Here is a 13,762-nt window from a genome sequence, read left to right as displayed (position 1 = left end):
TTCAAGCGGGAGTTTGTAGTTCAAACAGATGCCTCGGGAGTAGGACTAGGGGCTGTGCTTTCCCAAGAGCTCAACGGGGAAGAGCACCCCGTGGTTTTTCTAAGCCGCAAGCTTACCCCAGCAGAAACCCGGTATAGCATTGTGGAGAGAGAGTGCCTCGCCATCAAGTGGGCACTCGAGTCTCTCAGATATTACCTTCTGGGGAGAAGGTTCCGTCTGGTGACCGACCACTCCCCTCTCCAGTGGATGAGTCGGGCTAAGGAGGGGAGCGCTCGGGTTACCAGGTGGTTCTTGTCCCTCCAAAACTTTAAGTTCACTGTTGAGCACAGGGCCGGCCGCTTACAGGGGAACGCAGATGCCCTGTCCCGGGTACACTGCTGTGCGTGTGTTCACCCCCTCAGGCTTGAACGGTATGTTCAAGCCCTCAGGGGTGAACAAAGGGGGGGGATATGTAGGAGAGTCCCCGGAATAATAATGGACGGACGATACGTGCCACCAGAGGTCCTGGCCTCGGTGGAGTAAGAACCGGATCATTGCGGTTACAGCGGCGAATGCTGCTGGCGCAGCGTGTCCGGGCCGGTTCTTACTGTTCCCCACGGCCAGCCCAGGTTTTTGGTGGAGCTGGGCCTTTAAGAACCCAGCCTGCTGATGATGGGGGTGGGGTGTGTCTTGCTGTGCTGGAGATTTCCAGAGACAGAGTGAGTGCTGGTGAAGGAGAGTCTGGGCGCAGCACACATTGAAGGATAGCCCTGGGACCTGTGGTGCTACGAGCCGAAGGGGCTCTGGCCTGAGGGAGACAAAGGCAGATAGCCTAGAAGCCTGCAGAACTGCTGTGGTCTGTCCAAAACAAGGTGACTCAAACCTGCTGTTTATTTTCTATGGAAGGACTTTTGTTTTATGCACTATGTGGATATGCACCTGTGTGGTCTGCACATTGCCTGTTATGCCGTTGGTGTGAATAAAGTCACAGTGTATCACAAAGACTGTCTATGATTGCCTCAATACTGCCGCCGCTACCGTAGCCTACCACGAGCACATCCCCACACTGGGTACTTCTCCTGGTAAATGGGTCCCGTGTGCTTTCTTTTCCAAGAAGCTCTCGGTCGCCGAGAGGAACTATGATGTGGGAGATAGAGAGTTGCTAGCTATAAAGTTGGCCTTTGAGGAATGGCGTCACTGGTTGGAGGGGGCTTCTCACCCCGTTACTGTCTATACGGATCATAAAAATTTGGCTTACCTGCAATCTGCCAAGCGTCTGAACCCTAGACAGGCCAGATGGTCACAGTTTTTTTTACCAGGTTCAATTTTGTTGTTACTTTTCGTCCAGGGGTCAAAAACATCAAGGCAGATACGTTGTCTCGCAGTTTTCCTTGGGGAGGTGATTTAGAGTATCCTGCTCCAATTTTGGCTGACGGGGTTGTGGTTTCCGCTCTGTATCCCGAATTGGAGATGGAGGTGTTGGGAGCCCAGGAGGGGGCTCCTGGTTCCTGTCCCCCAGGGAGGTTGTTTGTTCCCGAAGAACTGCGATACAAGGTTTTCAAGGAACATCACGATACTGTCCTTGCCGGACATCCTGGTGGTAAGTCCACCTGTGACCTTGTGTCTCGGAGGTTCTGGTGGCCCGGGTTACGTAGGAACATTGAGGATTACGTAGCAGCATGTGAGACCTGTGCACGATCTAAGGTTGCGCATACTCGACCGGCTGGTTCACTCCTTCCTTTATCTATTCCGTCTCGTCCTTGGACGCACTTGTCCATGGACTTTATTACCGATCTGCCGAATTCTTCGGGGAAAACAGTAATTTTGGTTGTAGTTTTAGCAAGATGACTCATTTTATATCGTTAACTAGTCTGCCTAATGCCAAGACTCTTGCGCAAATTTTTGTTGACAATATCGTGAGACTGCATGGTATTCATTCGGATGTGGTTTCTGATAGGGGCACGCAGTTTGTCTCCAGGTTCTGGAGGGCGTTCTGCTCTCGGCTTGGCATTCAACATTCGTTCTCTTCGGCTTTCCATCCGCAGTCGAATGGACAGACGGAGCGTACTAATCAGAACCTGGAGACCTACTTGAGGTGCTTTGTGGCGGAGAATCAGGAGGACTGGTCCTCATTCCTGCCCTTAGCGGAGTTTGCTTTGAATAACCGTAGACAGGAATCCACGGATAAGTCGCCATTTTTTGGCGCATATGGTTTTCATCATCAGTTTGGTACCTTTTCTGGGACTAGCTCCTCTGGGATGCCAGAGGAGGAAAGGTTTTCTTCTACCTTATCCTCTATCTGGCGGAGGATACAAGTGAATTTGGAGACGATGGGTGAGAGATATAAGCGAATGGCTGACAGGAGACGTGTGACTGGTCCGGACCTGTGTGTGGGTGATCTGGTGTGGTTGTCCACGAAAAACATTAAATTGAGGGTGCCATCTTGGAAACTGGGTCCAAGATTTATTGGCCCGTTCAAAATATCAGCGCTGATCAATCCAGTAGCGTTTCGACTAGATCTTCCGCAGACTTGGAAGATCCATGATGTGTTCCATAGATCTTTTTTGAAAAAATATGTGAGACCAGTGGAATCATCGCCATTGCCCCCTCCTCCTGTTCTGGTCGATGGGAATTTAGAGTTCGAGATCTCCAGGATTCTTGATTCTAGAGTTCTTCGGGGTTCCCTTCAGTACCTGGTACACTGGAGGGGATACGGCCCCGAGGAGAAGATGTGGGTTCCGGCACTAGAGGTCAACGCCAGCCGACTGGTTAGGGCTTTTCACAGAGCCCACCCGGATAAGGTTGGTCCGGGGTGCCCGGAGGTCACCCGTAGAAGGGGGGGTACTGTCATGCCCGGCTCGGACAGTGTGCGGAGATCTGCCAGATTGGCAGCACGTGTCTAGCCTTTTTTGTTTGTTTTGGAATCATGCTGGATCCGCCTTCCTTCAGGTGCTCTGGGCAGGGTCATTGGTTTAAATGGCCTTCTCTCCCAGAGGGCCGTGCGGGCTATAGTATTCATTCTGGTCTTGGCTTCAGGAAGGAAGGATTGTCTGTTCCAGCTCAGATACGTTTCTTTTGTTTGTGTGTTTGCGTTCTAGGCTATTTGCGGGTCTTCTGCCCCTTCTCCCCTTTCACCATCTCGAGGATTCTAGGGTGTTTGCAGCCTAGGCACGAGGACACTTCTTAGGCTACTTTCACACCTGCGTTCAGGTGTCCGCTCGTGAGCTCCGTTTGAAGGGGCTCACAAGCGGCCCTGAACTGCAGCCGTCTGGCCCTAATGCATTCTCAGTGGAGGCGGATCCACTGAGAATGCATCCGTCTGCCAGCGCTCAGCCTCCGCTCCGCTCAGTGAGCGGACACCTGAACGCTGCAAGCAGCGTTCGGGTGTCCGCCTAGCCGTGCGGAGGCGAGCGGATCCGTCCAGACTTATAATGGAAGTCAATGGGGACGGATCCGCTTGAGGATGATACCATATGGCTCAATCTTCAAGCGGATCCGTCCGCCATTGACTTTCAATGTAAAGTCTGAACGGATCCGCTCAGGCTACTTTCACACTTAGAAATTTTTCTAAGTTATAATGCAGACTGATCCGTTCTGAACGGATGCAAACGTCTGCATTATAGGAGCGGATCCGTCTGATGAAACATCAGACGGACCCGCTCCGAACGCTAGTGTGAAAGTAGCCTTACCTACCATAAAGGTCAGAAAGTGGGCTTAGCAGCATAGGGAGAGAAGTCAGGGATGTGCTCGGAGGTGACCTGTCCCCAGCATCTAGCCTAGACACTGGTGTATTTGGTTGTTTGTTTATCTGAGTTCCTGTCCGCCGTGACAGTCGTAGACTCCCTTTTTTCTGGTATCTCCAGACACTCCGTTACCTTCAGATCCAGACATGTTGGGGAAGAAAAGTACTGTATATAATGCGACAGTACCTTCATATCTCGAAGCCACGGTAGGGCGTAGCTGTGGATCCTAGCAATAAAGTTCCTCAGCGCCGATCTCGCCTTTGCTCCATAGCTGCTGGTGCTATGCGTACCATCCCACGTTTTGTTTGTCCCGGTGATGATCCAGGTGAGTTGTGCTGCGTCGTTTTTGGCCCGCTTATGCCTATTCCATCACTACCTTCTCGATCTGACAGATAAGGCCCTTGAGCGAAAAAGGCTTCAGCCTCTGAGGCAGACCCAAAAGTCTTGAACGATCCATCTGCACACCTGACGCACGGTACTGCAGGATACACTAGTTTAAAACGAATGTTGGCTAAAATAAAGAAGTACAAACCCCGCTGAAGGCCCACCTCTTTTGTCACTACTGCAGAGTAGTCATTGAACAGCATGATTTTGTGACGCTGGAAAGTCAGCGGTTCTTTATGAGCCCGATAAGCTCGTATAATGTCCTCTTTGTCTGTGAAGTGTAGGTACTTTATAATGACTTGTCTAGACCTCGGGGACCTCTCCCTATTTTCTCTAGGACCCTCCGCGTCATTTAAGTTACTTTCCACTTTTTTCGTGGTATCGACAAGCCAAGTGCTTTAGGAAGGTCAAACTCGCATATGTGTCGCAGCTCCGACCCCGTTACCTCCTCCGGTAGCCCCACCAGGTGCAGGTTGCTGCAGCAGGAGCGATTTTCTAGATCGTCCACTTTATCCTTAAGTTCCACTACTGCTAGCTGCAGCATCTTCACTTTTGCATTGGTGCCTACTAGATCTTCTACACACAAGGTGCGTTGTTCACGTTGGTCAATGCGATAGCCTTGCTGTGTAAATGCATCTTGCAGCTCTGTAAGAGCCGATTGTACCGTGGCTGATAATGAAGCCTTGAGGTCCGGAGCCAAGTGATTCACCACCAGGCGCTTAAGGTCGGTGGTCTGGAAGGAGCTGGACCCAAAGATGTCATCTTGGGAGGGAGCAGGCTGCAAGTCCAGGGGCACGCTATCGGGGATAGTAGTGTGCTCAGACGCCATCTTGGGCACGCTGTTGGTCTGGCTAGGCCTCTGTTCGTCACAGTCACCAGGCTTCTTCCCACTTCTCAATAAACACCTCTCCATACACTTGTGGAAGTATTGCGGGGTATCCGACACACTGGATGGGAAAGATGAGCCTGTAGGCGGTTTGCGGAGCGTGATACAGCTGAGAAGGGTACTGGAGCTTCACTAGTCGTGTCACTCCATACAGACACCGGAAGTCCTTCCCGGCATTTTATAGTCCTTCCTGACTAATATGCTGATTTAGAAACACAGATTTCCATCTTGTTGCTATGTAATGTATGAGTTTGTTTGTACATAATCCCTCTGATTGTAAAGCGCTGTGGAATATGTTGGCGCTATATAAAGATTTATTACTATTATTTTCCACCCAATGGACCATTGTCTTTTATGTCTACATTTTCTTACAGGAAAAAGACTTCTCACAGGCTGATCTGTATGCAGATTTAGCGGTTACCTCTGATCGCTACAATCCATCAGCCCTGACAAATAAGGGTAATTCAGTTTTTGTAAGCGGAGACTATGAAAAAGCAGCCGAATACTACAGGGAAGCTCTGAGGAACGACTCGTCCTGCACGGAATCACTCTATAACCTTGGTGAGGAGGCTCTTCTTTGACTTTGCATGTCTTGTATTCTTTGAGTGGGATTTTACAACCTGTGGCTTCCGGGTTACCCTTTGACATGACTTGATTATTCTTGATTCTAGATATAATAAATTTAGAAAATAAAAACATACGCCTCATTTTACATGGGCACTCACATGGGCCTGCCATGATCCTATTGCCTCATGTAGCTGAAGTGACTTGACGTCACCATTCAACCCATCCATCTGCCTCAGCTGCAGAGTTCAGTTTGTAAGGATGAAAATTGACATTTTTTTTTTATCCTTCGATGTATATCCAGAGGTAGACAAATATGTGCACCAAGTATTTAAAAATCACTTCTTCCTCGTGTCTTCCTTTCACTTGTGAACCACATGCCACCTGAACCGTTATCATGTAGATTATCAATGTGTATTTCCACAAGTTACCATCTGTACTGTGATCCGTGAGATTATATTGCAGAATAAAGTCCCGTATAAACTCATCTAATAAAGAATATCTTTTTTTCCCTAGCTTTGACGTACAAGAAACAAAATCGCCTGGAGGATGCTCTGGATTGTTTTACTAAACTCCATGCGATCCTGAGGAACAGTGGACAGGTTGTCAGTCAGATAGCAAACTTGTATCCTTGCTGGAAAACCGCTGACCGTTTACCGTTGTATTGCCTGCGTTACAGGGTTTATGCCATTGTTTGATCATCCAAAGAAGGAAGGGGCTGTGCTGCAGCTCTCCGCACAGTCGGGTGACCAGGAGCACCCCGGCTGTAGCTCTTTATGCAGCACACCAGACCTGCAGGGTATTGCGATAGTGAGGTCACGGTTATGGGCAATCGAGGGTTACTCACTTGGAGGAGAACCCTGGGCAGGCATGCGGTAGTGAAGGAGAGGTAGACACAAGTTCGTCTGGGGCACACTCTGGATGTAGGGACCAGGCCTGATGGTGTATGAGGTGCCCTGGATGTTGCAGGTATTTTGAGTGCCTGAGGCAAGGTCCCTTTAAGGATCGTGACGCCAGTGCCTGTAACGGTGGCACACCGATTTATAGGAGTAGTAATTGAGGTACACAGATGGTATGGTAAACCAAACGTTGCTTTACTTGGAAAACAGTCCAAACTTTATACAGACAGTTGATAATGCAGTTCCTTGAATCATATCATTCACAAGCAGGTTTACTTCTTAATATGGCAGGTATTTATCTTGCAAGATACTTGGAGGGTAAACAGTTAATGCTTCACAGACCAGGCTGCACTATCCCCTCAGCTATTCTAGCTGGCTGGATCCCAAGGCCCGGATGCCTAAATGCTGGCTTTAATCCTTGGTAATAAATCTTCCTCCCGTATTGACCCTTGCTTCTATCTTATAGTACCTCTGCCTCTCAGCTTACTTCTCTGAGCTGGTTTCTCCCAGGAGGTTCATCCCTACTACTGGGGTCACTTCTTCTGTGCTTGTTGGATTACTGGTCTCCAGGCAGGCTGTACTCCTTCTCTAGCCTCCTGGGGCAACTAGGAGCCTGGACTATCCAGCTGCATGTCAGGAGGAGGCCCTCAGCATATCTCTGGCTGGTGCCTTCTCACCTCTGTCTCCACAGACTCCTGACTATGACCTAACCCCTCCCTGTCTGGGCCTGGACATTTATACTAGGGGCTCCCTATCTCCCTCTAGTCACAGGGGAAACAACACATAGAAAAATACATTAAATGCATATATAAATATAACATCACTGTCCCTTGTGAGCAGAAGTAACACGTGACCCAATTGACCCTTGTGTAGTGCCCACTCCTACCTACCATTCTCAAGATCAGGTAAATCTTACAGGATGGGCCCCCTCGATCACAAAGTGATGGTTTATCCTAGAGATATGCCATCCCTTTATATAAATGGGAATACCTCTTGAATAATTAATATTGGTCTGTATAAATGGGCATACTTCAGGTTATTATATTCTTAACTCCTTGGTCTTTTCTGGGCCATCATAGTTTCAAATCACATTCCTTTTAGAATGCCGCACACAGCGCCCAATTATGGCGCATGCAAAGATCCAGCCTGGGTATTTCTTTGGTAATATGCCCAACTGGCCTCAGTGATCAGCCAATCAGTCCACGACAATGGGCTGCAGTAGATCCGGTCGCCACCAAGAGCTGCTCCGTTGGACATCGGGTGAAGTGAAGCACATTTGATATTTACTGTAAAGGACCCCCACATAGTACGTGATTTACAGCTTCCAGCAGCTCATCCTAACTTTTATATTAAGGCTTGCTTTACTTTTTGTTAGTTTTTGCACAATTTAAAGGAGTGTTCGCTTTTGGGGAGGGTATTGGCAACCCCCTCCCTCTTGGGCAGACCTGTGAAGGGAAGCATACTTACCTGCTTCCTAGCGCTGGCTCCCCACTCCTTCTCTCCACTGTATTCCAGTGGTGACCTGCTCCCCTTGAGCCACGTGACCATTTGACATGCCGTAAGGAGAGCAGGCCAGTGACTACAGCTGCGCAAAAACAGAAGTTTACATCCTGGGAGCGCAGCCGAGGCTGGGGAGAGAAGTAGTGGGTAACTGCACCACGAAGCAGGTAAGTATGCTTCACTTTGCAGGTCTGCCCAGGAAGGGGAGTTTGCCCAAAAAACTAAAACATAGGTGCACAACCCCTTTAATCTTTTTTTGTTGTTTTTTACAGTTGACTAATGATTAGTTTTTCATAGCGTTGTGGTCTCGCATTTGTCACCTGAGAAGGAATCAATATTGTACTTTTTATTTCTTTTTTTACACATGTTAGGGCTCATGCACACTAACGTGTGCCGGCCGTTCCGTGCTATTTGCGGTCCCCAATGCACGGGCAACATCCATGCGGTTTCCGCAGACGGATGCAAACCCATTCAACTTGAACGGGTCCGCATACGTGATGCAGTGCACAAACGTCTGGGGACCGTATAGTGCGGCCTGCAATACGGGGCCGGCCAGCACACATTTGTGTGCATGAGCCCTTAATCTAATTGGTAGATTGTGTTGTATATGTACCTTAACGGAGTTTATTCAGGTATGAAATGCTTGACGATCCTAATCAGGCGATCGAGTGGCTCTTACAACTTATAAACATTGTACCGACTGATGCGCACGCACTTGCTAAACTTGGAGAACTGTACGATACGCAGGGCGACAAGTTAGAAGCATTCAATTTCTACTGTGAGGTATGTGTTCCCTGCGCTAGTCATACAGGAATGGGTGAGGGGCAATGCAGTACAGTTGGGCTGTGTGCAGATGGTCTGGAGTAAATCTGCATCAAAATCACCCTTTTTCTTTTTTTTCTTGAGGTAGCAGATTACATGGTATTGCAATACAGAAATGCCATCTTCTACAATTCTGTACCAAGTCTCTCTCTTATCTTTGGGTGTGATTAGGGTACTTTCACACATGCGTTTTTCTGTTCCGGCATAGCGTTCCGTCCTAGGGGCTCTATACCGGAAAAGAACTGATCAGGTATATCCCCATGCATTCTGAATGGAGAGCAATCTGTTCAGGATGTCTTCAGTTCAGTCCTTTTGACCTCAGGACAAAGATAAAACCGCAGCATGCTACGGTTTTATCTCCGGGCAAAAAAAATGAACACTTGCCTGAATGCTGGATCCGGCATTTTTTTTCATAGGAATGTATTAGTGCCGGATCCAGCATTCAACATACTGGAATGCCGGATCTGTCCTTCCGGTCTGCGCAAGCTCAGACCGAAAAAAATGAATGACGCCAGAAAGATGGATCCGGCATTTTTCAGACTGATCAGGATCCTGATCAGTCTTACAAATGCCATCAGTTGGCATACGTTTTACCGGATCTGGCAGGCAGTTCCGGCGACGGAACTGCTTGCCGGATCACTTTGCCGCAAGTGTGAAAGTAGCCTTGCTTGCTCCATTCATATTGTATATGGCTTATTGCTGTCAGTCACTACTTCAGTTGGTGGTTATTGAAATTGCATTTCTCTCGCCTTTTTTTCCCATACAGTCTTATCGCCACTTCCCATCAAACATTGAAGTGATTGAATGGCTGGGAGCCTACTACATTGACAAAAAGTTTTGTGAAAAAGCCATTAAGTACTTTGAGAGAGCTGCACTTATTCAGTAAGTATCTGGGGTTGCACAGTTGAGCTCCCTTTATCTACTTATGTACAGTTAAAGGGGTGTTCCCATCTTAAAGGGGTTCTCCAGGATTTACATATTGATGACCTCTCTCTTCAGGATAGATCATCAATATAAGATCGGCGGGGGTCTGACTCCCGGCATCCCCGCCGATCAGCTGTTTGTGGAGGCTGCAGCGCTCGTACAAGTGCAGCGTTCTCCTCACAGCTTACCAAAGACAGCGCCGTACATTATATAGCGGCTGTGCTTGGTATTGCAGCTCAGCTCGATTAACGTACATGCGCCTCAGCCATGTGGCCGATGAATGTGACGTCACATAGCCTAGGAAGAGGCCTAAGTGCTTACTGAGTGACGTGGCCTCTTCGTACAGCTGAGGATAGGTCATCAATGTTTAAATCTTGGAGAACCCACTTTTTAAATCGTTTTATTGAAACAAACAGTAGCCAGGAGAGTCAATGTACGGTTGTGTAAAAGCATTATAATAAAACGGGCTTGACAACTACCCAGGCAGTATTCCATAGATCACATTGTAGTCACGAGTCAAATGGTACGATACGAAGAGGCTGGAAAAGTATCATCACCATTCTTTATTGAAGTCCGGTATTCAGCAGGAGTATGGTATGTTCGTGTAGTGAGCAATGTTAGGAGAAGCGCACCAGCACACATTTCTCTGGACAGCCTCCATTTTATAAATGAATTTCTCACTAAGGGTGAACTTACCATAATTTTCTACTCTGCCATGGAGGACACACTAGACCCCATCCATTAATAGCCACCACCGGAAAAAAAAGAGGCTCTCAAAAATATCCTCTCATGGTGAGACTAATCCTCCAAATTCAGAAGCCCCAGTACTATATTTTTGGACTGGAGACAAGGCACCCACCCTACTCCCAGTGTCTCACCCACGTTCCCTTCTGTGAGATCTACGGGTGTTTTCTTGGTGGCTGTTACTAGAGCGGGTTGTCATTACCTGTTACCTCTGTGTGTAGGCTGCAGTGAGCCGTTTCAGTTATACATTTTGCTGAAGACGTTTTGACCTCACTACTCTTATACACATACTGACAACAGATGAAAATATGAGTAGAGAATTGGTCGGAATTAATGGGGTTGTCTGATGACATTTTCAATATACCTTATTAAAGGTGTTTTCTACCTTGACTTGTCTGACCCCCGGCACCCCCACTAAAAAGCTGTTTGTGGCAGCTGTCAGTGCCGAAACATAACAGAGGGTGGAGCCGGAAGAAAAAAGGCTCCATCTGGCTGGTCCGTGCCAGGGTACTACATGTCAGCTCCCATTCACTTGACTACTGAGCTGAACCCACTACACAGTGGAATTAGCCTCCTGCTTCTAGCTCCGTCCATTGCTAGGTTTCCAGTGGCTACTGCACAGAGCTGATCAGTGGTTGTCCCACCAATCAATACCTCAAAGATGGAAAATTCCTTTTAAGACATGGATAATATCATATGGAAGAGTTAAGTGCCTCTGAGGAAGACGCTACCTCGGCATTCTGGAGGACCTGGGATCCATGGAACCAATTCCGCACCTCCGCTTCTTTCTCAGGGTGGTTGACAACTGGCACCATACCAGTTAGTAGTTCTTAAAATGCTGACTATGATATATTAAGTCCATTCCTCTACCCTTTTGCTCCCTAGCTCATGTACATGTTGTGTCCTTGTCTCGTCTTGTCCTTTCCCCCTGTTAATGTGAATGTTTGGCCATTTAATTGGAAATGTACGCCCTATTTATACCAACCTGACTGGCTCCATCAGCCTATTTTATGTTGTGTCATACCTGATTTGGCTACTATACATTTTACTACCTCTAAGGCCTATATGTGGCCAATAATTGGTCCTTACTTATACTTATGTACTTGATATGCTTGTTATATCATATACTTTTATGCCTTTAATAAAACAAAGATTGAACCATTAAGACATGGATAATATAGACGGTGGTCACCCACGTGTAGTCTCCCTTCATGTATACAGTGGTGGTCGTGTATTACTATAGTCCTGCTGTAGTGGGGTTAGAGGGTTAAATAAATCAGCAGATACACCTTCCCTGATGACGACCACTAACACATGGTGCAGATACACCTTCCCTGATGACGACCACTAACACATGGTGCAGATACACCTTCCCTGATGACGACCACTAACACATGGCGCACATACACCTTCCCTGATGACGACCACTAACACATGGTGCAGATACACCTTCCCTGATGACGACCACTAACACATGGCGCAGATACACCTTCCCTGATGACGACCACTAACACATGGCGCAGATACACCTTCCCTGATGACGACCACTAACACATGGCGCAGATACACCTTCCCTGATGACGACCACTAACACATGGCGCAGATACACCTTCCCTGATGACGACCACTAACACATGGCGCAGATACACCTTCCCTGATGACGACCACTAACACATGGCGCAGATACACCTTCCCTGATGACGACCACTAACACATGGCGCAGATACACCTTCCCTGATGACGACCACTAACACATGGCGCAGATACACCTTCCCTGATGACGACCACTAACACATGGCGCAGATACACCTTCCCTGATGACGACCACTAACACATGGCGCAGATACACCTTCCCTGATGACGACCACTAACACATGGCGCACATACACCTTCCCTGATGACGACCACTAACACATGGCTGGCTTCTGGAACAATTTGGTAAATTCTCTGTGTAAATCCATTTATGTATATATTACATGCCTCCATTGTCATTCATGTACATTTATCTTCTTCTCCAGACCAACTCAAGTGAAATGGCAATTAATGTTGGCAAGCTGTCACAGAAGAAGCGGTAGGTATCCTGTATATGGATTGCACTGATCGTGTGTTATGCTGTTAGAACAGAACATAAAGTATAAGCCTTTCTGTCAGCCATGTTGCTTTTGATCTTCTTAGTACTAGTCCAAAACCAAAAGGAGTGCTACCATTTGTGGGGGCCCATATAGCCCTATACCTGCCTGCAGGCATTCTAACAGTAAGGGGGGGCGTAGTATGACACCTTCTAAAAGCCAATACCTCAGGCTATTTGAACTAAATAAAGAAGGTGGACATATATATGTTCAATAACTGTCAACCAAATGCTATTCCTCTTGAACTGCCTATACGCATGTACAGTAGGTTGGCTGAGCATGCATGTGTATTCAAAGAGTAGATGATGGTAAGCGTACTCCTCCCAGTGGCTTATCCTTCAGGAGAACATAAGATTGGCCATGATAAAATTCAACATCTGATTCTTCCTCCTCCTGACAGATAATGAAATCGTGTCAGTTCGGTTGACTATTTGCTTATGTGAATGGGGACCTTAAAGGGTTTTTCTGAGATTTAAAGGAGTTGTCATGAGTATCTTATTGTTGGGGATCTGACTCCCAGCACCCCTGCTGATCAGATGTTTGAAGAGACGACATTCCTCCATGAGTGTTGTGGCTTCTTCCTAGGCCAGTAACGTCCTGTTCATCTCTCACATGGTCCATGTGCAGCACAGTCCCATTCCAGTGATACCAAGCACAGCTGCTATCCCATGGACTGCTCTGTGCTTGGTAAGCTGCAAGGAGACTGCAGCACTCACCGGAGCTCCGCAGCCTCTTCACACAGCTGATCGTTGAGCATGCCAGGCATCGGAACCCCACCAATCACATACTGATGACCTATCCTAAAGATTGGTCAACCAGGACAACCCATTTAAATATGGATGACCTATCGTTAGGTTAGCAGTTTTGCATGGCCAAAACTGCCGACAGACCTTAGAACCTCAGCCATGGTATTCTGAATGTGTTTTAGAGAAGCAAGACTATACTGATTATAAAATAATATCTGAAAATGTGAGAAAAATTAATTCAATTACTTCCTCAACGCATACAACAAGATATAAAGACATGTATTCACTTGACTGGGTGGTACCAAGAGCAATTGCTTCTGAGAGAATCGCCCATTTAGAGGTGCTTCTGGTTGTTAGTGGTCTGTCCTGGTGTCAGTGGGTCCCGCACAGTACTCCCTGGGGGGAGGGGGGGCACAGATTATACAGCGTTAACGGGTGATTC

The 13,762-nt window shown here is 47.5% G+C and overlaps 1 protein-coding gene across 3 annotated transcripts in view; it reads left to right on the top strand.

Annotated features, from left to right (window-relative positions):
* IFT88 (intraflagellar transport 88) overlaps nucleotides 1-13,762 on the top strand; it is a 124,162-nt gene that overhangs the window by 95,395 nt on the left and 15,005 nt on the right. For all 3 annotated transcript variants that reach the window (XM_044284096.1, XM_044284095.1, XM_044284098.1), the window contains exons 17-21: nucleotides 5,367-5,553; nucleotides 6,073-6,181; nucleotides 8,588-8,738; nucleotides 9,544-9,659; nucleotides 12,464-12,516. In XM_044284096.1, the coding sequence (XP_044140031.1) occupies nucleotides 5,367-5,553; nucleotides 6,073-6,181; nucleotides 8,588-8,738; nucleotides 9,544-9,659; nucleotides 12,464-12,516 (616 nt within the window). The remainder of the gene's footprint in view (nucleotides 1-5,366; nucleotides 5,554-6,072; nucleotides 6,182-8,587; nucleotides 8,739-9,543; nucleotides 9,660-12,463; nucleotides 12,517-13,762) is intronic.

Source organism: Bufo gargarizans, chromosome 3 (assembly GCF_014858855.1).
Source record: "Bufo gargarizans isolate SCDJY-AF-19 chromosome 3, ASM1485885v1, whole genome shotgun sequence".
Lineage (NCBI taxonomy): Eukaryota > Metazoa > Chordata > Amphibia > Anura > Bufonidae > Bufo > Bufo gargarizans.
The sequence above is the reverse complement of the archived record's forward strand: the minus strand, read 5'-3'. Positions and strand labels throughout refer to the sequence as shown.